The sequence below is a fragment of the Oryctolagus cuniculus genome, chromosome 8, assembly GCF_964237555.1.
Source record: "Oryctolagus cuniculus chromosome 8, mOryCun1.1, whole genome shotgun sequence".
NCBI lineage: Eukaryota > Metazoa > Chordata > Mammalia > Lagomorpha > Leporidae > Oryctolagus > Oryctolagus cuniculus.
In genome coordinates, this window is record NC_091439.1 from 129,397,118 (window position 1) to 129,424,508 (window position 27,391).

The following is a 27,391-nucleotide window of genomic DNA, read 5'->3' on the forward strand; positions in this document are numbered from 1 at the left end:
GGTGTTGACAAGGGCTATAAGCAATAATCAAATCTCAGGATGTCAGTGTCACTCATATACATGACTTTTTGTGTACTCTATATCTTACTTACCACAAATCAGAAAACCTACTATTGTCTTTTTGGTTCTTGCTTATTTCACTAAGTAAATTGGTTTCCAGTTGCATCCATTTTATTGTAAAAGACAGGATTTCATTCTCTCTCTGTTTTGGTTTTTTTTTTTTTTTTTTTTTTTTTGGCTGAATAAATTCCATCATGTATGTATACCACATTTTCTTTATCTAGTAATCAGTTGATGGACATCTAGGTTAATTCCATCTCTTAGCTACTGTGAATTTCAGATTCCTATATGTGACATTCATGCTGTTTTATTTCATTTTTGTTTTAATTTTAAGAATCAATATGCTTATAGATACAAGTCTAAGAACATAATGGTATTCCCTTCCTCCCTCCCAGTCTCCTTCCTGCTACCTTTCTTTTTTTTAGGTTTTGAGATAGCATATTTTAAATTTCCAGTACTGTAAAAAGGCTGAATACTAAAAAAAGGTTAATACCTTACCTAATAAGAAGTTTAACATGTAAAAAGCAAGACGACCCTAGTTTAGTGGGAATATACACAGCGGCTATCAATAATTGAAGAGAAAAAGTGACCATTTCACCCATACATTTTTTAAAATGAAATAGAAGCGATGACAATGTAACATTTAAATATTTCCTGTGTGGTTACAGGATAATGATTAAGTTCATTTAGACTTTAAGCCATTTTACACAGAAGAATAATTTTTGCAGATTGCAATGCAAATAATTATACATTACTTTTTGATACTCTTCATTACCACAGATCAGGGAAAACATATGGTATTTGTTTTTTGGAACTGGCTTATTTCACTAAGTATAATGGTTTCCAGGTACATCCAATTTATTGTGAAAGACAGAATTCCATTTTTTACAGCTGAGTAATATTCCAAAGTGTATGTATTCCACATTTTCTTTGTCCAGTCACCACTTGATGGACACCTGGGTTGATTCCATATCTGAGCTGTTGGAAATTGAGCTGTAATAAACTTGGATGTACAGATAACTCTTTCATATGCTGATTTTACTTTGTTTGGGTAAATTCCCAGGGGTGGGATAACTGGGTCATATGACATATCTTTTTTCAGCTGTCTGAGGAATCGCCATACTGTCTTCCACAATGGCTGTATTAGTTTGCATTCCCACCAACAGTAGATTAGAGAACCTTAAAAAAAAAAAGGTTAATTTATTTGAAAGCAGAGTGACACAGAAAGGGAGAGATTGTCCATTTGCTGGTACATTCTCTCAATGACCATAATAGCTGAGAATGGGCCAGGCTGAAGCCAGGAGCCAGGAGCTCCATCTGACTCTCGTACGTGGTTGGCAGGGGCTGAAGTACTTGGGCCATCATCTGCTTTCTCAGTACAATATCAGGGTGTTGGTGGATGGAAGTGGAGCAGCTGGGACCTGACCTGTCACTCTATGGGATGGCAAGGTTGCAAACAGAAGCTCAACCAGGTGTGCCACACAGGCCCCATATACATGTTTTCACTTGACAATGTCAAAGTACCTCATCTGTGCCAGATCCCACTCAAGTCCCCAGAGATAGAGCAGAAAACAACTCCTTGCTTTCCTAGAGCTTAATTTTTATGGAGATGCAGGGTTAAACAATGCGTAAGTAAAATAGATAACATGTTAGGTAGGTAAATGCTAAATTGTCCTAATTTTAAGTGACATATTAACAAAGCCCTGTGGCATACTGGATTCCTGGATTTAAAAAATGAGTAAATGACAGAAGAAGGCTCGTTTTCTCTGGGAGATGGTGATACTGTTCTCCAAGACAGGGAGATGATCCAGTAACACCCGTGTTTCCTATTGAAATACTTGAATGGGTTGCAGGCCTTTTTATTCAAACCGTGCTCCTTATGCAAAAGCATGCTTTCCAAGAATATTTAGAAAAATATACACTAGGAATTACAAGAAGCAAGGATGGACTGTGACTGAAGATCCAGGCCAGGAGGGCAGGTAAAACATCTGTGTGCGGTATAGGCACAGAAGCTCCTCCTCCACTGCATGGCCCTGTTGTCGTTTTGTCGACAGAGGCTTCCAGCACAGCTCTCCCTAGGCCTAGCTGTCTTTAGAAAATCGGAATTACATCATTGCTGAGAGACACAAACCCATCTTAATCCGCATTTTAATTCCACTTTCACAGTGTGTTACAAAGAACGATACAACGATCTAGAAAAGTATGTGTGTTCTCTAAAGGATAACGATTTTGTCATTGCACACTACCACCCGTGCGCTGCACTCACAGTCAACCATGTAAGTACAAAAGCACTTTGGAAAAGGAGGCGTCAAGGTGGTTAAAATCTGCATATGGGATGGAGATCAATGGTTTTGCATTTTCTGCTTTTCAGATAGAGAAGTATGGAGTCCCTGCAGACCTTCAGTTTTCTCCTCGGGAAAGCATACTTCTGTATGATGCTATGGTACACATTTGGCCAGAACGGTCAAGAATGCAGGTGTGTGTATGAAAGTAAACACTAGGAACTGTTTCTCTCTCTGTGTGTGCGTAAATACGTATAATACACTTACATATGTATATATATTTCAAAAATGAGAGGAAATGGAGTTGTAAGTTTGTTTTGGTGCAAAGTAATTTTGAAATTCATGCAGTTTGTTTCACAATACACATTTCCATGAACTTTTTGGAGATTTCTCGTGTGTGTGTGTGTGTGCATTTCGTGTATGTCTGTGTATGTGGTGTTTGTGTGCATGCATATTTGCATGTGATGTGTGTATGTGTGTGTGTGAATGTGGTATATGTATGTGTGTGAACGTGATGTATGTGTATGTGTGAATGTGGTGCATGTGCATGTGTGTGTGTACGTGGTGTGTGTGTTCATGGTATGTGTGTATCTGTATGTTGTGTGTGGTGTATGCGTGTATGTGCATGTGGTGTATGTATGTGTATGGTGATATGCGTGTTTGCATGTGTGTTGTGCTTGTGGTGTATGTGTGTATGTTGTATATGTGTGCATATGTGTCTGTGAATGGTATGTGTGTGTGTGTGTGTCTGTGCATGTGGGGTGTGTGTGTGTGTGTTTGTGGGTATTCCTTAGCTGATATCTCTAGTCCTGTGGCATGATAGTCCGTTAAGAATGAACAAATTAGATAATGGTGTTACTCTGATGTAGATGAAGGCGTAGTATTCCATAGTTGAAAGCAGAAACTTCAGAGACTCATTTCTCTAGATTTAGAAAAATTAGTTAAAAGAGCTAATAATGCCTATTTTGTAGCATTGTTATTAACATAAGCCAAATAATTAAAAGTTCTTAGAATAATGCTTTGCTACAGTAAGAATGATATGTCTTTTTTTTTTTTTTTGATGGGTTTTGTCCCTGCCTGTAACTGAATGTCAAGCTGAGAAGTATTTTTCCTCCCCCAAAACTGTGCTTAAAAACTCCAGTGCCACGGGCCCCTTCTGGTTTGCCTCTCTTGGGGCCCCCTCCATGCCACTCTGGCTCTAATAAATCTTGCTTTTTTTTTTTTTTTTTGACAGGCAGAGTGGACAGTGAGAGAGAGAGATAGAGAGAAAGGTCTTCCTTTGCCGTTGGTTCACCCTCCAATGGCCTCCGTGGCTGGCGCACTGCGGCTGGCGCACTGCGCTGATCCGATGGCAGGAGCCAGGTACTTATCCTGGTCTCCCATGGGGTGCAGGGCCCAAGGACTTGGGCCATCCTCCGCTGCACTCCCTGGCCACAGCAGAGAGCTGGCCTGGAAGAGGAGCAACCGGGACAGAATCCAGCGCCCCAACCGGGACTAGAACCCGGTGTGCCGGCGCCCCAAGGCGGAGGATAGCCTAGTGAGCCGTGGCGCCGGCCTTAAATCTTGCTTTTTAAATACTTAAAAACATTATGTGTTCAACTCCTCATGTAGTTAACGCTGTTCATAAACATGGATGCAGTGAACTGAGAGATTTGCCTCATAACTGTGCATGTGGCAAACTTTAGACCAGGTGATAACTGTATTTTCTTTGGTATTTGTGCTTCTTCATTTTCAAGGAGTTAGAACCTGAAGAATTCAGCTGCTTCAAAAATAAAGTAGTCATCATGAGGACAGATGCCAAGAAATATGAAGAGGAACTGAAAAAGGAACTGCTTAGTTGGATGCAGCTGGACCCAGGCAAGGTTGTGACAGACATTTAGGATTTTTTATTTAATATAAAATGAATCTGATTTATTCAGTTATGGTAAAGAAAATCCCCATAGGGCTCTTTAGTATTTGAATATGGAAATCCTATTACTGTACTTTGCCATTCTACCTTAAATTTAGCCAGCTAGGTAAAGAAAGATGTAGAGAATCATTACTTTAGTTCCATCCGGGACAGCCCACACCTGCTACTACTATATCCTCTTTGAATGTGCACCTCAGTCAGTAAAACTCACTGGGACAGGCCACACTGATCTGCAAATGTGAAAACCACCTAATGTCCCAAATCATTATTAAATTCATGAGGGGTTCAACCCTGGCTGCTTATCAGGAATCATCTAGGAAGCCCAATCTCATCTAGAGATTCTGAGCTGATTGACCTCCAGTGGACTGGGGCACTGGAATTTTAAAACAACCTCCTATGTAATTTTTAGAAAAAGATTTATTTATTTATTTGAAAGAGTTAAGCAGACAGAGGAGAGAGAGAGAAAGAGAGAGAGAGAGAGAGAGAGAGAGAGAGAGAGAGAGAAATATCTTCCATCTGCTGTTTCAATCCCCGCAACTGCTGTAATGGCAGGAGCTGGCTGATCTGAAGCCAGGAGCCAGGGTCTCCCATGTGGGCACAGGGGCCCATGCACTTGGGCCATCTTCCAGTGCTTTCCCAGGCCGTAAACAAAACAGCCAGGACACGGACCTGCACCTGTATTGGATGCTGGTGCCATAGGAGGAGGCTTAACCTTCTATGCCACAGTGCCAGCGCCCACCCTACTGAATCTATTACCTTTTCTCTGGTAACTTATACCACGTAAAAATTGTAGCTTAAAAAATAATGAAATATCCTATTAAAATACTATTTGTAGACCATACGTGTATATGTGATATCTATAGATAAGAAAAACTATTTCAGATATTCTTGCCATTAAATGTTGAAGTCATCCTTCTGTAGCCTATATTTACTGATAATGATCAGCATTAAGTCATGATAATCCTTTCAGTAAGCACAACACCACAGTATTACATAAACTTGATCACAGTAGTGTAGAACCATGTCATTCAAGTTTTCTGAGGTTTTCATTGTATTTAAATGCTTAGTATATGACTGGTTGAAATCCTAACTTTGTACTTACATTGTCATTCTGAATATACTGTTCAACAGCAACTTGCTTTTCACCCTCAAATATCTGCGCATTCTGTTGCCTTCCTTTGCGGTCGTCAGTACCTTATCTGCCTTTTATTTGTGGTAACTTTATTCAGGTGAACCAGTTACTGCAGTACCTTAAGCCTCAAACTTTTGACAGTGCAAGAATTGAAAAGGAACGAATGCTTCCTTGTTTTGTGGAAAAACTTAAAGAAATGGATAGGCTACCAGCAATATTTTTTTCGTAAGTAATTATTTTCTGTGGAAAGCATTATACATTGATTTATATGAATTTGCAGACTATTGAAAAGGAAGAACTTATAATCTGACATATCTTAGAATTTGAGAAATTTGTGAGCATATTGAAGTTATATTTTCTTTTTAAATTTTTAGAATATAGGGAACAGATTTCATGCATTTTATAGTTGTACTTTTTTTTTTTTTTGACAGGCAGAGTGGGCAGTGAGAGAGAGAGACAGAGAGAAAGGTCTTCCTTTTGCCATTGGTTCACCCTCCAATGGCCGCTGGGGCTGGCACACTGCGGCTGGCGCACCGCGGCCAGCGCACCGCGCTGATCCGATGGCAGGAGCCAGGTACTTATCCTGGTCTCCCATGGGGTGCAGGGCCCAAGCACTTGGGCCATCCTCCACTGCACTCCCTGGCCACAGCAGAGAGCTGGCCTGGAAGAAGGGCAACCGGGACAGAATCCAGCGCCCCGACCGGGACTAGAACCCGGTGTGCCGGCGCCGCAAGGCGGAGGATTAGCCTAGTGAGCCGCGGCACCGGCTATAGATGTACTTCTAAGATAAGCACAGTTCCCTCTCTACCTCCCTCAATCCACCTTTCTCCTTTCCTTAATTTTCCTTTAATTTTTGCAATAACATATTTTCTGTTTTAAAAAAGATTTATTTTATTTATTTGAAAGACAGAGTTACAGAGAGAGGTAGAGACACAGAGAGAAGTCTTCTATCCACTGGTTCACTCCCCAGATGGCCACAATGGCCAGAGCTGCACTGATCCGAAGCCAGGAGCCAGGAGTTTCCTCCAGGTCTCCCAGGTGGGCGCAGGGGCCCAAGAGCTTGGGCCATCTTGTACTGCTTTCCTAGGCCACAGCAGAGAGCTGGATGGAAGAGGAGCAGCCGGGACTCGAACTGGCACCCATATGGGATGCCAACACTTCAGGCCAGGGCTTTAACCTGCTGTGCCACGGCGTCAGCCCCTGCAATAGCATATTTTCAATCTATTTTATGACCACAGGATTAACACACCACTAACCATGATGTTCAACAAGTAAAAAGTAGGAAGACCAGTGTTCCACAGGAATATAGAAAAGGGTTATAAACAATAATCAAATCATAAGGTATCAGTTTCATTCTGATATGTTATTTTTGTATCTATATCAACTAGCACATATAAGAGATATTTTCTATAGCAACTTGGATATAATACAACAGAAACAAACACTCTCTTACTGAATTTTATTTGAAAATCTAATTGTATGGCTTGGTAGAGTGGAATTTCCTGGGCCATAAGTTAATAGAAAGTTCAACATATTTGTAGAATCAGATATGGTAAAAAGAGTAATGTGTATTTGGCAAAACAGAGTACATACATTAACATACACCTATATACACATATGATGGCATATTGAGTGTTTAGTCTGCCATTTTTCTTTTGTGAAGTTTTATTATATATAAGCTCTCTTTAAGTGGAAAGAAAAGACCTTGAAGAATATTTATGACAATCACTTCAAAGAATTAAAAGAAAAATTAGATAGGGCCTGGTAGCAAGATGATTTAATTAGCAATCATGTTTTCATCAGCTCTTTGTGGGAGGTTTAATTTATGCATATTGTGTATATGTGGGCACTCACCGACATAGAGTATATATATATACATATATACTATATATATAAAACTTCAAAATTGGAAGGAAAATATGAGGCCAAATTGTCAATTCTTTACATGTCTGTATAGGAATGTGCATTGATCTTGTAATAAGTCTGAAAATTTTTGAGAAAAGTGAAGAGAAAAAGGTTAAGCCAAATATGAGGAAGTACAAAAGTACTCCTAGAAATCCAATTCCTAACTCAAACTTCATGTCACAGGTGAAAAGGAGCTAACTAGTAACAATGACAAGTAGGTGCTGGTCTGTTCTTTACAAAGATTCAGCAGTCTTAATATGGGAACTGTGTCAAATGAGAAAAGAGCAGTTTTTTTTTTTTTTTCCCTAGTAAAGAGCCTTTACCTAACTACTCTTACCATAGTATCAAAATTCACCTTTGTAACTAACTCTGATCTTCCCTTCCATTCACATGAACTCTGATTTAGGAGTTAAATGGGCAAAAATGAATGAATGACAGAGATTGATGTTACCCAAACAAAGGTTCCTACATCCAAAAATTGTCTTTATTAATGAATGCAGGGCTGGACTGGAATGAGCATGCAGTTATCCAGTGTTCTCACATACTTTACTTTAGATTCAGCATTCACTCAGTGGAAAGGTCAGCTTCACGCCTTCTTACTAATATGTTGATGAGACAATATACTCATAGTCACAACTCTGAAGGAGAGAAGAATTTAAACAGGAAACTGGAGAAAGCAATTAAGTCTCAAAGGAGAATGTACGCTGCGTGAGTATTTCTACTGGAATTGTGGAATTCATTGTGAACTGAAACCTTTAAGTGTGCAATTATTTATATAATTAAAATCATATTTCACTGCTTTATGTTTTTATGATACACCAACTTAATTTAATTAGAACATCATTTTGGGGGACTTATGTGGGAGAAGATTATTGAGTATTTCAGTACTTGTACAATGTTTTACAGTAACTTTCTTCAGTTGATTAGCTGATTTCTAACATTTTCTTAGGTCCACAAAGTTTAAGTTTGTGATTAACAACCTAATCATATATTTAAAGTCCCACAACACTCAGTACCATTATAGGGATCAAGCTTCATTATGAGTTCTGGGACAAAATATATTCAAATGATAGCAGATCCAAAAGCTTCCTACTCACTTATTATTTCATTCTTTTTGTTGGTGTTTCTTTAACTAGATAATTGAAATGGTCTGTCTTTGAATTAGTTGATTCTTTCTTTCACTGGATTAAGTTTGCTATGGAAACTCTTGAATTTTTTGTTTCGATGATTTTGTTCTTCAGCTTCAGAATTCTTGTTTATCTATCTTTGTTGAACCCTCATTTTGTTCATGTATTATTTTGCTGATTTTTAAAATATTTTCTTTCTATGTTCTCTTATATATTGCTCACTAAACTTCTTTAGGATGATTATCTTGAATTCTTTGTTAGGCAGTTCATAGATCTCCATTTCTTCTGTTTTAAAAAGATCTATTTATTTATTTGAAAGACAAAATTGGGGCGGGGGGGGGAGAGAATCTTTCATCTGCTGGTTTATTCCACAAAGAGCTGCAACAGTTGTAGCTGGGCCAGTCTGAAATCAGGAGCCGGAAGATTCTTCGGGGTCTCCCATGGGTGTGCAGGGGCTCAAGAACTTGGGCCATCTTCCACTGCTTTCCCAGGTGTGTTAGGGAGCTGGAGTGGAAGTGGAGCAGCCGGGACTTAAACCGGTGTCCATATGGGATGCTGGTACTACAGGCAGTGGCTTTACCCACTGTGCCATAGTGCCAGCCCTAGATCTCCATTTCTTTCTTTTTTTAAAAGATTTATTTATTTATTTGAAAGTCAGAGTTACACAGAAGAGAGGCAGAGAGAGAGAGAGAGGGAGAGGGGCCCTCCATCCGATGTTCACTCCTCAATCGGCCACAATGGCCAGAGCTGCACTGATCCAGAGCCAGGAGCCCCCTCAGGGTCTCCCACACACATGTAGGGGCCCAAGGCCTTGTGCCATCCTCCACTGCTTTCCCAGGCATAGCAGGATTGGAAATAGAGCAGCCGGGCCTCGAACCGGCTCCCACATGGGATGCCGGCACTTTAGGCCAGGGCGTTAACCCGCTGAGCCACAGTGCCAGCCCCTAGATCTCCATTTCTTTAAGCTTCGTTATTGGAATCTTATTTTATTCCTTTGGTGATGTCATGTTTCCCTGATTCTTTGATTCTGGTACCTGCATGTTGCTCTCTGTGCATTTGAAGAAGCAATCATTTCTTCCAATCTTTATAAACTGGCTTTGGCAGTTTTACCAGTTGGCTTGAATGGAGGTTTTAGATGGGCCAGTTAGTGGAGCTTATGGGCTTACTGGCTTGCCAAGTCTGGCGACAGACCTGTTGCTGGAATCCACAGGTGAGCAGGCCTCATACCAGAATCTGTAGTCAAGCAGGACCAAGAATGGTTTTTCTGTTTTCTGTTAAGTAGGTGTCAATGCATATGTTAAAAATAACAGATGGTAAGCAATGAGAATTGAAGTAATTAAGGCCTGGTGAATATCCTTTAATAAGGGCAATCATATTTTGGGTTCAAATTACCAGGCATTCTTTTATGCTGGCACTTACAGACACAATTTCAAATGTTGAAAAGAAGAGGGCATGTTATAATCAATATTCACGACGTTCCTGATTTTTTATATTCAGTTATTTACATTCAAATTCAACTGCTCGAATTCAGAGATTGATTTTATGGGACGCTGAAATAAAGGAAATAAAGAAGAGTCTTAAAAAGAGTAAAGAAGTTCCTCCGGACTGTACTTATGTTGATCGAGCAGGTGTGGATAGCAAGGTAAGAGACGAGAACAGGGGGCATGCCTAGGTGGATGGATTCATTTGCTAAGGCTTCTGCACCAGGGTACCACGTGTTAGGAATTTATTTCTTAACAGTTATGCCTGCTGGAAGTCTGGCACCCAGTAGGATTACTTCCTACTGAGGCTTCAGAGGGCAGGGTCTGCTCCAGGTCTCTCTCCAGGGCTTACATGCATTACTTTAGAGGGCTCATGAAAAACAGAATTAAAAAATAAGTTTATTTTATGCAAAAGAATTTTGAAATCTGCCCACACGAGGCATCTTCCCAGAGGCCATGGAGAATACATGTTATGAGAAAGCTCTGCGTGAATTTCTAAAGTTTTTTGCACTAGAATAAACTTAGTTTTTCGATTTGATTTTTCCATGAACTTGTTGCAGTCCTCTTGTATAATTGGGTACCTTCTCCCTGCTGTCTGTTACCACTACATCGTGTTTCCTCTGTATGTGTCTGTCCGAAATTCCTCTTACAAAGGTAGTAGTCATATTGGATTGCAGCTCACTGTAATGATTTTACTTTTAACTTAATTGTATCAAGTACTTCAAAGTTCAGTTTTGGTGGTGCACAATCTGGCGCATAACCTTATATATGTGTGTGTGTGTGTCTATACTGTACTATGCAGTTTATAAAACACAACCTATTTCATCTAAATTGATCTTAATGTATGGGAAACTGGAGTTGGAGGCTGAAGAAGTTAAGATTATATATGTAAGCTTACACAGCTATTAAAAGTGGTTCAAAGATTCATGACGAGGTATAGCAAGTGCAGGCTTTTTCTTTGTGCAGTCGACTGCATCTGTTAAAGTTAATGATAATCTTTTATGTAATAGAAATAGAAATAGAAAAGGTAAAAGTAATCACCAAGAGTCACCCTCCAGTAAGTAAAGAATTCAACAAGCAGTCAGCAAAAAACCCCACTGTTCCTGAAGAGTATAGACAAGGGCCATGAGCAATAATCGAATCTTGTGACTATAAAGTGAATTCAAAGTATATCATTGTAGAAATTAAAAGAAAATAAGAAAGGAAGGAGGAAGTAGATGGGAGCAAGGGAGGGAACAAAGGAGGGTGGGAAGTATCATGATATTTTAAAAAAATATTTATTATTTTGAAAGGCAGAATTACACGGATATACACACACACACACACACACACACAAATCTTCCATCTGCTGGTTCACTCCCCAAGTTGCCACATTGGCCAAGACTGGGCCAGGCTGAAGCCAGGAGCCAGGAGCCAGGAGCTTCTCCTAGGTTTCCCACATGGTTGCAGAGATCCAAGCACTTTGGCCATCCTCCACTGCTTTCCCAGGCACATTAGTAGAGGACTGGATAGAAAGTGGAGCAGCTGGGACTCGAACTGGTGTCCATATAGGATGCTGGCACTACAGGCAGTAGCTTTACCCGCTGTACCACAGTGGCGGCCCCATAATTATGTTCTTAAAACTGTATATATAAAATACATGAGATTTGTTCTCCTTATAGCAAATAAAAAAATTAAGAAAAAGAAAAGGTAAATGTTAAATCTTTTTTCTGAGCTAATGCAGTGACTTGCTACCAAGAAATCAAAATCAGATTTGTCTTTCATTTGAAAACTTCTCCCGTTTTCTGTGCTTCATGTCACCAAATCATCCACCACATGCCCAGTTTTACAAACTAGAAACGGTTGCCTTCTCCTCCACTGCTGTGTGTCTCACTCAGAAACTAAGCCCAGAACACTGAGAGATATGCCAGATAACGGGTGTGCATCTGTTGGTTGGTTGACCTACTAGACCATGTAGTCAGATCAATGGTTATTACTTGTGTATGTTTGCTTTTTTCTTTTAGTGATGGTGCAGGTTGGAAAGGGGGAGGGAAGCAGAATAAAAGTAAAAAAGAGGGTGGGAAAGAGAAGAAAGAAAGAAAAAGAGCAATAGTGACTGACAGAGGTAGAAACTGTTCAGGAGCAGACAGGGAGTTTCAGAGAAGGGGCTGCAGGACAGAGATGGGGAGAGAGTGTGGAGAGAGAGACAGGAAGTGAGAAACACAAAGGTGCCAGCCTGGAAGCACAGGGAGACACAGACAGACACGGGCAGACAGTGGTCAGATGTGATTGGAGTGAACAGCGGTTAGTTAGTTTCAAGTCAGCAGCAAAAATAGAGCACAAGGCAGTTGATCATCAGACTCCGCTGAGAGCTGTGTCGGGGCCAGGGATGGATTTTGCTACTTGCCTGGAGGGACGCTGGGCCTGCATGGAGCATCTTCCTCTTGGAATTCTTACTGTGTTGCTTCAGTGTTTCCTCATTACCCCAGGATGAGCTGGAGCTGCCTCCAGCATTGTGGGAATGATGTCAGCAGGTGTATGAGGGAAAATTGGGCACATGGCTGCTGTGAGGAAGGCATGTGAAGAAAGGATCAGTGCATTTGAGGTTGGGCTGCATTCTACTTTCTCAGGTCTTATGCATGAATGCCACTTAGGACAGAACTGCTCTGTTTATGAACTTGAGGTTCTAGCCTAAAACACAACTGCTCTTCCCAGAAATGCATCTAACTCTGCCTGCTAAAGCCTTCTAACACATAAAATCAGGCTTCAGTCAAAGGACATATGCCTTCATTTGATTTTGCAAACTGTGTGTGTGTTTCAGACTTTCAGGAAGATTGTATCCAGGCAGAGATGGACAAGAGGAGGCTCTGGTCTGATCAGGCTGTTACAGCGGGGCATTGGCTACCATCATGGTTTAATGGAGTACAAACAGAGACAAGTTGTTGAGACCCTTTTCAGACTGAAGCACGTCAAGGTAGGTGAACTCACTACAAAGCACAGCTTTCACTTTAATTGGGTAGCTGCAGTGGCTATGGGACGGAAGATGCTCTATCTAGCTCTCTCTCTCAATCCCTGCACCTGGGGAGATGCGCCACCTACATTTATCATATTTCCTTCCATACATTTTTACATAGTTAATATGATAATGTGTACCCAATTTGGGATCTTGTCTGCCTTGCCTAATATTATTTTAATAATTAGCATGAGGTAATAAACATGTGTGCCACAGAAAATACACATATTTAATTTACTTAAGCATTATACTGTTAATTTTCTTTCAACATAGACAATCATTTTTTAAAAGATTTATTTATGTATTTGAAAGAGTTACAGAGAGAGAGAGAGAGAGAGAGAGAGAGAGAGAGATCTTCCATCTGCTGGTTCACTCCCCAAGTGGCTGTAATGGCTGGAGTTGGGACGATCTGAAGCCAGGAGCCCGGAGCTTCTTCCAGGTCTCCCACTGTGGTGGGTGCAGGAGCCCAAGTGCTTGGGCCATTTTCTGCTGCTTTCCGAGGCCATAGCAGAGTTGGATTGGAAGTGGAGCAGCCAGGACTTGAACTGGCGCCCATATGGGATGCTAGCACTGCAGGCAGTGGCTTTACCCACTGCACCACAGTATTGGCCCCATCAATCATCATTTTAATTATTTATTTAGAATTGATTGATTCTGCTAAGTGAAAGAAATGTCTCAGAAGGAAAAGGTAGCAGGCTCTGGAAATACATAGCCAAATTTCTTTCCAGGATGACTCTTTTTAACTTCATTTAGATTTTGAGTATTAGGGTTAAAAACTGAAGTTGTTATGATGGTACAGAGAATATCTCATGCCACCCAATTTCTCCTTTTATTAACATCTTACACTATTACAACATATTATTGCCACAGATGAATCCATATTGTTACATTTTTATTAAATAAAATCCATTCTTTTTTTGAAGATGTATTTACTTATTTTAAAGACAGTTACACACACACACACACACACACACACAGGGGGGGTGGAATCTTCCCTCTATTGATTCGCTCCCCAAATGACCACAATGGCCACAATGGGCCAGAATGAAGCCCGGAACCAGGAACTCCATCTGGTCTCCCACATGGGTGTCAAGGGCCCAAGTACTTGGCCATTTTCCACTGTTTTCCCAGGCACTTTAGCAGGGGGCTGGGTAGGCAATGAAACAGCCAGAGCTCAAACTTGCTCTCCTATGGGATGCAGGCACCTCAGGTGGCAGCTTAACCTGCTGAGCTACAGTCCCAGCCCCGAAAGTCCATTCTTTGTTCAGATAGCCCAATCATTCCCCAGTGATCCAGAAAGATAACTGTATAAACTGCAGTGTGAAAATTAAGAGTAAATTAACGGGGTAAAGGAGAACTAATAATGGAAATAAGAAAGTTTATTTATTTATTTTTAAAGAATTATTTATTCATTTGAAAGTCGGGGTTACACAGAGAGAGAAGGAGAGGCAGAGAGAGAGAGGTCTTCCATCTGCTGGTTCACTCCCCAGTTGGCCGCACTGGCTGGAGCTTCGCTTATTGAAGCCAGGAGCCAGGAGCTTCTTCCTGGTCTCTCACGTGGGTGCAGGGGCCCAAGTGCTTGGGCCATCTTGTACTGCTTTCCCAGGCCATAGCAGAGAGCTGGATTGGAAGAGGAGCAGCCGGGACTCGAACCGGCGCCCATATGGGGTGCCAGCACTGCAGGCGGCAGCTTTATCCGCTATGCCACAGCGCCAGCCCCAGAAAATTTATTTATTTGCTAGGTAAATAAAATGCTGTATAGACAAACTTCTGTGATGCAGCTAAGCTAGTAGTTGGAGGAAAATGTATAACCTAACTATGTTTATTTTCAAGAGAAGAAAAGGCTACATGAGAAACAAAAATGTATCTGAGCAACCTTAGGTAGGTTTGAGATAAGACAGTTTCCAGCAGTAGATTGACCTTTCTCTAAGAAATGTGAACCCCTCGGTATCTGCAGGGGACTGATTCTAGGACTTGCACAGATACCAAAATCCATCAGTGCTCTAGTCTTTTATATAAGACAGCATAGCTTTGGCATAGAACCAATGCATATCCTCTGTGTCTCTAGGTTACTTACATTACTTAGTGCAGTGTATTGTATGTAAGTAGTTGCTACAGTATATTATTTAGAAAATAATGACAGGAAAAAAAAAAGACTGTAAGTGTTCAGTACACTTTTTTGTCCAAATATTTCCAGTCTTTGGTTGGTTGAATTCACAGATACAGAACTCAGGGACATGGAACCCAGTGCTTTTTCCTTCCACATTAAAACAGCCAGAATACGTCAGCAAGTGCTTATCAACTCTCTCTCTCTCTCTCACACACACACATGCACGCACACACACACGTGCACACACATGCATGTACAGCCCACATCTCTCCACTAGGAATATTTCCTGTTCAATTATGTCATAATATGTTGTCTAGAATAATCTAAAAGCATTCTGTCAGACTTCTACTTTTGGTAATCACCTCCTACAATTATTTCCTCCCAGAGCTGCCAAATCGATCTTGTAAATATTAATTATATCATATTACCTTTCTTTCTTTTTACAATCTACGTCTTAGAATGGTTTTGTCATGCTTATTATGACTTGCTTCCTGCTTAGTCTGACTTTGTATCATTTACTATTTTCTGTTCTTGGAAATCTTTTAACGTGAAAATAAACTCCTTGTATAACATATTGCTCTTATTCATGCCAAACACACACAGACAGTAACACTGAAGGCTTACTGAATGGCTTTGATTTTGTATCATTTTGTTACCTGGAAAATGCTGTATAATTGTAATGTTCAGCAAGAATATGAGAATGAATGAACATCCAAGTGGGATGTAGAGCTGTCTATTCCAAAAGCAAGCATAGAGTTTGATGTTTTGCAATACTGTCTTAACACTGCACTTTTACTCAAGAAAAATAATGTAAGGGGATTTAATTTGGTCAATACTTACTACGTATGCATCTGTGTATGCTACATGAAATATGTTTTCCCAATTTTTTATTTTTTTGCTTTCCATCATAGGTAGTGACAGCTACATCATCCCTTGCTTTGGGAATTAATATGCCCTGTAAAACCGTTGTTTTTACAGAAGACTCTGTTTATTTGGATGCTCTGAACTTTCGACAGGTATTTATAATACATGACTTCTGTTACGGTTCTATATACAGGTATCTGAAATGCTCATTCAGTAGGCCAGGAAAAGCCATTTGTTCTGAAATATTTGGTGGCCATAAAAATATTTGAAACTGAGTTTTTATATATGTATATTAATGAATATGATTACACTTAAAAAACTTGTAAAATATATTGTCAGTAGCTTAGTTTTCCTGAAGATATTCTCAATTTGATAAATATTCTTGAACATAAACAAAAATAATATTGGAGGGAAGTAACTACATCTTTGAGCACCCAATTCATGCCAACCACCAATAATTATATGTTAAGTGTCTATAAGGTTTTGATTTTAGGCTCGTTTCTGGAACTACGTTGGTAAATCAGAAATTGTGCCTGCTTTAAAGGCCATGATTTTAATTTAATTTTATAGGCAGAGAGAGAGAAACGAGAGAGGAAGGAAAAAAGAGACAAAGAGGTTTCCTACCCACTGGTTCATTCCTCAGACACCTACGGTGGCTAGGGTTAGGCCAGGCTGAAGTCAGGAGTCAGGAACTCAGTCCGGATTTCCAGTGTGAGTGATAGGAACCTGACTACTTGAGCTGCCACCTGCTGCCTTCCAGGAAGCTGGGAAGGGGACCAGAGCTGGTGTTTGAACCCAGGCATTCCAATCTAGGTGTCAGGCATCCCAAGCATCCTACACCAAATGCCTTCCCTAAGGTCATGATCTTTATTTGTTTATTTAAAGATTTATTTACTTATTTGAAAGACAGAGTTATAGACAGAGAGAGGTGGGGGGGGTCTTTCATCGTTTGGTTCACTCCCCAAATGGACCCAAAGGCTGGAGCTAGGCCAATCTGAAGCCAGGCGCTAGGAGCTTCTTCCACATTTCCAACATGGGTGCAGGGACCCCAGCACTTGAGCCATCTTCCAGTGCCTTCTCAGGCCATGAGCAGGGAGCTGGATCTGAAGGGAAGCAGCCGGGACTCCAAGTGGTGCCCATATGGGATGCTGGCACTGCAGGCGGCCCAACCTAGTTAAACCACAGCACCGACCCCAGATCATGATCTCTAAACACAGGAGCTGGTACTCCATTTATTTTTTTAAAAAAGAGGCAATACTGTCTTAACACTGGACTTTAAAATGTATCTATAAAAATATATCTATAAAATAAAATAATTCTGCAAGATTTGACAACATCAATATACCAAGAAACAAAAAACTCATTGAAGATTTATTTTCAAATGTTTAATGTTCCACATGGTATAGGTAAGTGAGACATTATTTACAGTGCCAGGATTTGAACTTGCATAAGTTTTGTGGTCATCTCTTTAGATGTCTGGGCGTGCAGGAAGGCGTGGAGAAGATCTTATAGGAAGTGTGATCTTCTATGATATTCATTACCCAAGATAGACCGGCTCTTGAAGTCTGATGTGCCCAAGCTGAAGGGTCAGTTTCCCCTAAACATCACCTTGGTTCTCAGACTCATGCTGTTGGTTGCCAAAGCAGATGACAAAGAGGATGCCAAAGCAAAGGTACAGTCTCTACCCTCTCTAACAGACATAATCATCTTAGCTCAAGTCTAAAGTAAGCCTCGCCTGTTAGGTATCTTGGAGGGAATAAAATCACAATGTGCAGTTCGCAAACTCTTAGCAACATTTGATTCTTGTCTTAGTGCCTTTCCTTCACACAAGAACATGGTGGTAACTTCTGTACACGTGACAAATTAAGTCCATGATTATAAATACACTCTGCATATATGAGAAATTTTTTTCAATAAATATATCTAGCCTAGAACATTTAAAAGTAAATTTTCAAAGAATTAATGGTTGAAAATGTACTAAATACTGGAATGTTCCTAACTCTTACTTTTATATATTCATAAGTTTACATTTATTTCTCAGTGGTTATGAGTGAAGTTGTCATTGTTCATCTCTCCCAGTAAATTTTTCATCCTATTATGTTTTATTCATACATAGAGAATGTAAAACTTATGGCATATCTGTAATAATTATTTAGAGTATATAATATAACAAAGTCATTAGTGATATCTCAAACTTTATAGCTAGCCTGTCTAACTTTGGTGTTTTGACATGTGTGCATAGGCATTGTCGCTGCTCCAGTATTCCTTGATGTCCTTCAAGCGACCAAAGGTCAAGTGCATGTTAAAATTTTACTTCATATATTCTTTGCAATTCTTGATCAGAGAGGTAAGATTTAAACCTGTTTTCACTAAAGTGTTCGTACATGTATTTAACTTTACTACTGAAATCTCCTTACTTGATGACTTACCTGTTGGGTATTTCTGAGATCTAGGGACTGAGGCTAAATTGTTAAATTGATTCACAGGGATACCTGAATCAAGAATGTGTTCCCGTTGGATATGCTGGCCTTGTGTCCCACCTGCACTACCACGAACCTTCAAACTTTGCTTTAGTAAGCATGCTGGTGAAAGGTCTGTTTCACAAGCTGTGTGTTCCAGTCATCGTAGATGGTGAGCAGCTATCCTTTTCCCAACTCCTACCCCTTACACTGTACATGTGCACACAGTGACATCCCATACGACTGCTTCACATATACCTGCACGTTCCCCAGAACTACATTTGCTTTTGATGGTGTGCCATCTTTAAAAGATTGAGAGGGAGGGAGGGACAGGGGGAAGAAGGGGGAGAGACAGGGAAGGAGGGAAGAAGGGAAAGATGGGGAGAGAGGGGGGGAGGAGGGAAAAGAGAGAGAGAGGATGAATGAATGAATGAATGAGCGAGTAGACCAAGAGAAATCTTCCACTGATTTGCTTTCCGATGTCCACAGTAGCTGGTCCTGGGCCAGGTCAAAGTTGGGAGCTGGAAACTCAATCCATGTCTCTCATGTGGGTGGGAAGAACCCAGTCAATCACTTGTGCCATCATCCGCATTAGCAGGAAGTAAGAGCTGGATCTGAATTTTAAACCTGGGTACCCCATATGAGATGTGGGCATCTTAACTGCTAAGCTAAGCATGCATCTTGGTAGGCCATTTTCTGATTGCCCATTCTCCTAATGTATCTTGAAGGTTTTTCTTGTCATTTTACAAAATTAAATATGTTTATAAAATATTATTAGCATCTGAATTTTGTATGTATAATCATAATATAAATATGATTCTTAATGATTATTTAATATACTTTTAAATTTTAAGAAATTATAACCTTTAGCTTTGTTAAAGACAATAAGCATTATTCTACTGAAAAATTTTTGGAAGTTATTTACATAAAACATTGTCATCTGTAATGATTTCCTTTACTATAATTTTAAATTAGTTTTTCCCTTTTCTATAACTGAAACACAATGCTGTAAGGTAAAGAGGGAAATAGAACGGTGTGATCCAAACACAAATGCAGGCAGCTAAGGCTAGAATATACAGTTAGTGACCCATTGTTCTATTTTATTTTTGGAAACATCAACTTTTATCAAAATAGTACAGAAATAATTAAGATGATATGGTAGTATATATCTTTTTAAAAATATTTATTTATTTATTTGAAAGTCAGAGTAACACAGAGAGAGGAGAGGCAAAGAGAGAGAGAGAGAGGTCTTCCATCTGCTGGTTCACTCCCCAATTGGCTGCAATGGCCAGAGCTGGGACGATCTGAAGCCAGGAGCCAGGAGCTTCTTCCAGTTCTCCCACATGGGTGCAGGGGCCGAAGGACCTGGGTCATCTTCTACTGCTTTCCCAGGCCATAACAGAGAGCTGGATCAGAAGTGGAGCAGCCAGGACTCGAACCGGTGCCCATATGGGATGCCAGCACTGCAGGCCAGGTGTTAACCCACTATGCCACAGTGCTGGCCCATGATATCTTAACACTAATAATAAATCAAATCATAAAGCCTTTGATCCATGTGAACCTGTTTTTTTTTTTTTTTTCAAGAAAGAGTCATGAATTTTACTTATGATATAAATATTGCGTAGAGGGTCTCAGAATTCTAAAGCAATTTGAAAGCTGGGCACAATTTTCACATGATGCTAACAATGTATAGAAATCAAGTTCGAGCTGGCGCCACGGCTCACTAGGCTAATCCTCCACCTAGCGGCGCCGGCACACCGGGTTCTAGTCCCGGTCGGGGCGCCGGATTCTGTCCCAGTTGCCCCTCTTCCAGGCCAGCTCTCTGCTGTGGCCAGGGAGTGCAGTGGAGGATGGCCCAAGTGCTTGGGCCCTGCACCCCATGGGAGACCAGGATAAGTACCTGGCTCCTGCCATCGGATCAGCGCGGTGCGCCGGCCGCAGCACGCCGGCCGCAGCGGCCATTGGAGGGTGAACCAACGGCAAAGGAAGACCTTTCTCTCTGTCTCTCTCTCTCACTGTCCACTCTGTCTGTCAAAAAAAAAAAAAACAAAAACAAAAACAAAAACAAAAACAAAAAAAAAAGAAATCGAGTTTGAAAGCCTCACTCTGCACGGCATTTCTCTGATACTGCAGGTAGTTGTAGCCTGTTTCCTAGTCTCTCATGAGTGCCTGTCATTCAGCTCCTTCATCCATCATGCTCCCAGTGGTCTGGACCCTGGCCCTCTGCAAAATGCTGGAGCAGATCAAATATCGGGAATTTCACATAGGCTTTCCCTCTAGGAGATTTAGTCCCTAGTGTATTGCGAGGGCTTTGGCATAAGAAAATATGGGGAATAAATATTCCAGGGAAAAAGCAATATTGGCAGCAAAGGCCTGTCAAGAGGAGCAGGTGCGAGTTCTTTCTGTAACGTGCACCAAAGAGAGAGTGGGCGCAGATTCACATCACACAGGGCCTGGAAGGGCAGACGAGGAGTTTAGCAAGCAGCTTCGGGCCTTTGTTCCTTGGCAGGGGTTGCACCAAGGTAGAAAAAAATGAGTAGAATGGAGACAGAGGAGCAAAGGGCAGACTTGGAGCCAGTGAGGGAATCCCCAAGCAGTTACAGAGTAGGGGCAACCATCGCTCATTGACCACCAGGCTTCTGCAGGTAAGAGTGGGTAGGAGGATGCAAAGCGTTTTGTAGCAAGATGCCATCAGTTAGCCTGCAATATTGTGAAATGCTGGTGTAGTTTGTTAAAAAGTCACCAAATTCATAGGAAGTAAGTTTTCAGCTGTGTCTTACACATTACATTTGTTCTCCAAGGTTTTGAAAAATTTAACTTTTTTTTTTTTAATAACAAAATACAGGCAAAAAGACATTTTCTGAAGATGTGATGGAAACCTTGGTGGTGGTTTTAGCACATCTTTTTGGAAAGAGATACCTTCCTCCCTGTGCGAAAAAGTTTAAGAAGGTGTTTTCTCATTCAATGGTAAGAAAATAAAATACTGCAATACTCGTACTTTGATGTAACCTCTTTCTGCTTTAATAATAATGAAGTGCAACAGCATTTTCCCAGTAACAAGATTTTGCCATCATTCACTCGAGTTACTTCTTCATGCTCCAGTTAGTCTTTGGGATGCATGAGTGCAGATTTGTATATGAATGCTTTGTTTTTTACTAATATGCGTTCTCCATGAACTTTTTGAAGATCCCTTGTATGAATAGATGTCAGTTTGTTTTGCAGTCAAACTTACCTTTTAATTACAGTTTCCATGAACTTTCTGAAGTGTCATAGTGTAGTAATTGCAGATGAATGGAACTTATTCCTAACAGAGATGAATAGCCAGCTAGTCATTTAATATTAATAAAGAAGAAGATAAGAAGATCAATTTAACACCTATCTGGAAATAGTGTTCTGGGAATTCTAATCCTTGCCAAATGGAAAGAAAGGAAAATCGGATGGTTTTCATCCGATGCAAAGGTGGACAAGGTGAACAGCAAAATACTACAGCGTATGATGGAGTAATGTGCTGGGTCACCCGCCCAGCCCTGCCACTGAACTGATGGCACATTTCTGTACCAGACCTGTTTTCTTATCTGAAAACTGGCAATTGGAATAGCACCCACTTTGAAGAGTTGCCATGAGGATTAGATGAGTGAATACCTGCAAAGTGGGGCCAGCATTGTGGCTCAGCAGGTTAAGCCACCACTTGCAATGCAGGAATCCCCTATCAAATGCTGGCTTGAGTCTCAGCTCCTCTGCTTCTGACCCAGCTTCTTGCTAATGTGCCTAGGAAGGCAGTGGAAGGTGACATAAATACTTGGGTCCCTGCAACCTACATGGGAGAGACCACGATGGAGGTCCTGGCTCCTGGTTTTGCCCTGGCCTAGACCTGGCTGTTGTGGCCATTTGGGGAGTGAACCAGCAGATGGAAGATCTCTGTCTGTCTGTCTGTCTCTCTCTCTGTCTCTTCCCCTTTCTCTGTTGCTCTGCCTTTCAAATCAATCAATCAATCTTTAAAAATACACGCAAAATGCTTAAAACAATGTTTGGCATATAAAAACACTCAGTAATGTTGGCTCTTATTTTTGTAATTGTTATTTACAGATAAAATCTCTGGCTATGTAAAAAGCCAAGAAAATCAACAGAAAAATGTTTATAATTTGCCAAAATAATCTATTGAAATGTATAACTTTCCCTATACTAAAGTTACAAAGAAAACAAAATGTAAAATCTCAGCTGTAATTAAAGGTAGAGAGTAATAAAATGCTTGGCTCATCTGAAAATGTGGCAAAGATCTCAATGAACAGTTACACTGATCTCATAGATCCTTTAACAACATGCTTTAAGGCGGGCATTTGACTGAGTGGTTCAGGCTGCCAGTTAAGACGCCCATGTTTCATGTTGGAATATCTGGGTCAGTGCCTGGTGACAGCTCCAGCTCTCTGTTAATATGCACTTTGGGAGACGGTAGGTGATACTCGAGTACTTTGGTCCCTGCCACCTATGTGGGAGGCCTGGATCACCTTCCTGCTTCCCAGCCCTGATGGTTATTGGCATTTGGGACACAAACCAGCAGATGGGAGCTCTCTGTCTCTCCATTTCTCTGTCTCTCAAATAAATAAATAAAAATTTAAAACATAACAATTGCAAGAGAAAGTGATTATTAAAAAGGAAAACTTTACATACATTTCAAGACTGTTTTGCACCACAATAAGCTTATCTTTTAATTGCATTTTCCCTGAATTCTTTGAAGTTTCTCATAGTTAAAATTGTATGCACTTTCTAGTAAATGTTCCAGAAAAGGGAGGTTGGGTACCTCTTACCAGCTGTGCATTGACTAGAACAAATAGGAAATTTCTGCTGGCCACTATCACTTTAAGTGAGGGTTGCAGGGCTAGAATTACCTAGAAACCCAACCTCAGGCTGCTAGAAGCCTTGTTAGAGTCTGGTCATGTCTCTTAGTGTGGGATTCGGATGGAGCTGTCCTGTGCCCAGAGTTCTGCAGCATTGGGAGAGAGGAGCTGGCAGGCTGCAAATATAAAGAAAAGGTAAGGAGGGGTCGCTGCTGTGGCATAGTGGGTAAACGCTCCGCCGGCAATGCTGGCGTCCCATGTGTGCACTAGTTTGTGTCCCAGCTGCTCCACTACCAATCTAGCTCCCTGCTAAAGGTGTTGGGAAAACAGTGGAAGATTGCCCAAGTGCTTTAGGCCCTGCAACCCACATGGAAGACCTGATGAAGCTCCTGGCTCCTGGCTTTCACCTGGCTCAGCCTTGGCCATTGCAGCCATTTAGGGAGTGAACCAGTGGATGGAGAGAATCTCTCTCTGCCTCTGTATTCTGACTTCCAAATAAAGAAATCTTTTTTTTTTAAAGGTAAGGAAATGGAAAGGCTAATTACCTCATTGATCTGCTTACATGTGATGAAACAGTATACTGTACCCCAGAGAAACGAACAAGTCTTATATGTTCTTCTAAATTTTTTTTTTCTTTAGTATTTGAAGTTCTCAGTAGAAATGCGTGATGACCAAGGATTAGTTTCTTAAAGCTGCTCTAATGAAGTGGTACAAACCAGGTAGCTTACATGGCAGAAATGAATTGTCTCAGCTGGCACCGCGGCTCACTAGGCTAATCTTCCGTCTGCGGCACTGGCACCCCAGGTTCTAGTCCCAGTTGGGGCGCCAGATTCTGTCCTGGTTGCTCCTCTTCCAGTCCAGCTCTCTGCTGTGGCCTGGGAGTGCAGTGGAGGATGGCCCAGGTGCTTGAGCCCTGCACCCGCATGGGAGACCAGGAGAAGCACCTGGCTCCTGGCTTCAGATCATTCAGATCAGCGCAGCACGCTGCTTGGCTTCCCAAATAGCTGCAGCAGCTAGGGCTGCCCCAGGCAAAAGCCAGGAGCCTGGAACTCTATCCAGATCTTGCAGGTGGGTACAGGGGTCCAAGAGACATCTTCCACTGCCTTCCCTGGCACATTAACAGGGGCCTGGATTGGAAGTGGAGCAGCTGGGACATGAGCTGGTGCCCACATGGGATGCCAGCATTGCAGGTGGTGGCTTTATCTGCTTGCAATGCTGACCGCTAAAATTCATCATTTTAAATGAAGTCTGTGACGTGGGAAAATGCACCAAATACAATGCTGAGTATGAACATTCTGTTGTGAAGCTGCATACTGCACCCTAGTTAGAAGGTGATTCTAATCACCAAAATCTTTATAACCTATATCCCTGAATGGTAGGATTACACATTAGTTTTTACTTCAGTTTATGTATTTGTGTGTCCATGAGTAAAAGAGTTTATATTTAGAAGTACATTTCCATCTATATTTTTAAAATATACATTTTAAATATGCATTTATTTCATCTACTTGCAAAGCAGAGAGCAAGTGGAGGGGGGGAAAGAGAGCGAGTGCACACGCGAATGAAAATTCTTCCATTTGCTGGTTCATTCTCCAAATGCCCATAGCAATAGGGGCTGGACCAAGAGCCTCAATCCCAGTCTCTCGCATAGCTGGCAGAGGTCCAAGTACTTGTGCCATCATCGGCTGCCTCCCAGGATGCACTGGCAGGCAGCTGATATGGGATGAGGATATCGCAGGCAGCAGCTTAATCGCTGTCCCTAAGAAGATTTTGGCCCCGTGTCTCCCAGACCTTGGCCATGCTCTGCTCCTGGTTTGAGCAGTCAGGCCCATCTGACTCCTTGTTCACAGGTGTTCCTCCGCCATCTTCCAGAGGACTTCGCTGCTGCAGTGAAGGAGTACAATGCCAGGATTCGGAAGAGCTTTGGTTCCTTCCTCCTGACCGTTTCTAAGCTGGCTGATGGGAGCCAGGAATACCGACTCCCTCTTTCAGAAATAGGTAAGAGGAACAGAAGGCCCATAAAGTAAAACATATCTAACTATGCTGAGATAAAACGGAAGTTTGGAAGATAAAGATGTAACTATTGCAAGAGAATATACAAAAAAAACCCAAACCCCCTAAAAGTCCTTCAGTTTATGCTGTGGAAATTTTACCCTGATAAAAATCTTTTATTGTCTGGAATTAGGTAAGTCACTGTAGATTTCATTTGACACTAAATGCTTAAAATAGTTCTATTTTCTTCTGGCACAATCATGAAGAAGCACCCCCTTGCCTAGTCTGAATTTATTATAGAATATTTCTTTACCTATTGATATTATTTGTCCTTTAGTGGATATTGACACTCTCCACTTAGTTCAACTTTTCAATGTGAATAGCTTTGAAACTATGAGAAGAGGCATGTTGGCATATTTCTTTAGGACCATCAGTGCGTTGTGACTCCCTCAGTACAAAGTGGGCGGTGAGGGAGATAAGGCATCGCCCATCTGATTCAGGAAGGGAGAAAACTGCACGAGAAAGAAAATGACAAAAATATAAAGAAAAATAATGAATCTATGACAAATAAAGGTTCTGGAAGCAGGTCATGCACTCAGTGTCCTTAGCAGGGAGACAGAGAGAGCTAAGAAGATGTGGGAATGTGGCAGGATTCTGTTTTCATCCACTTCCTGTAGAAACAAGGAGAAAACCGTGGTTCTGGTGGGCTGCTTTGACTTCTTCCTATTTCAGGATCCATGATTATATTGGAATATGGAAGGCGTGTGAGGGACAAGGCAAAATGTTGGCCTTTTCAGCCAGGGAATGAGAAGTTCACCAGTCATGAGTCAGTTTCATGGGAAAGAACCCAGTGTCTCCGAGCCATGGCTGTCATCCAGAATTGGAGGGGTGTGGCAGGGCGGTGATCTCCTTTTCCTCTGGGGTGACTTCTGGGGTTGGCAGGGTGAGTCCCTCCCCTGCCTCCATGGATGTCCGGATCCTCATCTGAGGAGCCTGAATGTTTTGTGGCAAAGGGAGGATGAAGCCTGCAGATCGAATCACATCTTCTGATCTGCTGCTCTTGGCTTGGGGAGACACGCAGACTGGGTGGACCTGATCAAGTTGAAGAGGGAGGCAGGAGCATCAGAGTGAGAGGACATGGCATGGGAAGAGTTAACCGACCAGCTGGCTCTGAAGGTGGGAGGAACCAGAGAGGCAGCTTCTAGGAGCCCTCCCAGGACGCCCAGAAAGAACAAGCAGAGAGCCCTGCTTATGACTTGCTTTAGCCCAATGACACCAATTTCCGCCTTCTGACAGATTTGGCTTACGTTATGCCACAAAGGTGGTGTCCGTTTCTTACATCAGCATTAGGAAACTAATAGAACTTCCAAGAAGAGCCATGTGAACAAGAGATGACAAGTAACAGGCAGCATGTTTTTGCTGTTGTTGTTGAGGTGAAATTCATGTGGCATACATTAACTTCTTTAAGATGTACAAGCCAGAGGCATTTGATACAGTCAGATTGTGCAACCCCTCCCTCAGGTTGCTGTGTGTGGCTATGGGATTGGCTTGGTCCAGCTTCTTGCCCCATCACAGGAAGGAATTCAAGGAAGAGACGTAGGTAGAGGCTAACAGACAAGCAAGATTTATTTACGTGAGAAGTGAAAGTATACAGGAAGGAGTGCAGGCAAAGCCAGGAGAGAGAGTTGCAATCAACATGGCTTGGGGGCTGTCTTTTTATACCATTTGGAGGCATAGGGGCTGTGGGCCTTAATCAGACATTCAAATTCGTGGAGTTTGGAGTTTGGAGTGCCACATGCTTCCTTGCCCTTTGCAATCAGAAGTGTCATGCTGTCAGGTGTGTGATGGGAACAGGAGTGTCACCCACGGTAACATTAGTGACCCTGTGTTGAGCTGAAGATCATCATGGGGGCACAGCCTGCAGCCATATTGAGTATTTCTAGCTGGCACTGGTTCTAAGTTGCAGCACTGCAGAACCTGCAGTCCTCTGCTACACAGAAGGGGTGGGGGGCTGTGCATGGAAAGGGGATTTGAGTGGTGTGGGGGCAGGCAGTTTGGTAAGTGTGGGCCAGATCGTCACAAGGGCTGGGGCCGGCAGTTCCTCTCTGCTCTTGCTATCTCCCTGCCTCCGTCAAGATGATCATAAAGGTTAAATGTCAAAGGATTATTCTTTATAGGAAAAATAAATCCAAGTTATACATTTAATTGTGGAGGCTTAAGGGTCAGGCATTAAACCTTGGTAT

General features: G+C 41.6%; 1 protein-coding gene across 1 annotated transcript in view; it reads left to right on the forward strand.

The window, feature by feature from the left end:
• LOC127488805 (probable ATP-dependent RNA helicase DDX60) overlaps positions 1-27,391 on the forward strand; it is a 95,026-nt gene that overhangs the window by 47,391 nt on the left and 20,244 nt on the right. The window contains 14 exon segments of the mRNA XM_070048221.1: positions 2,227-2,336; positions 2,432-2,536; positions 4,079-4,204; positions 5,481-5,608; positions 7,844-7,996; positions 9,913-10,057; positions 12,697-12,849; positions 15,910-16,014; positions 17,335-17,395; positions 17,398-17,534; positions 18,105-18,209; positions 18,349-18,493; positions 21,167-21,288; positions 25,007-25,154. Of these exon segments, the coding sequence (XP_069904322.1) occupies positions 2,227-2,336; positions 2,432-2,536; positions 4,079-4,204; positions 5,481-5,608; positions 7,844-7,996; positions 9,913-10,057; positions 12,697-12,849; positions 15,910-16,014; positions 17,335-17,395; positions 17,398-17,534; positions 18,105-18,209; positions 18,349-18,493; positions 21,167-21,288; positions 25,007-25,154 (1,743 nt within the window).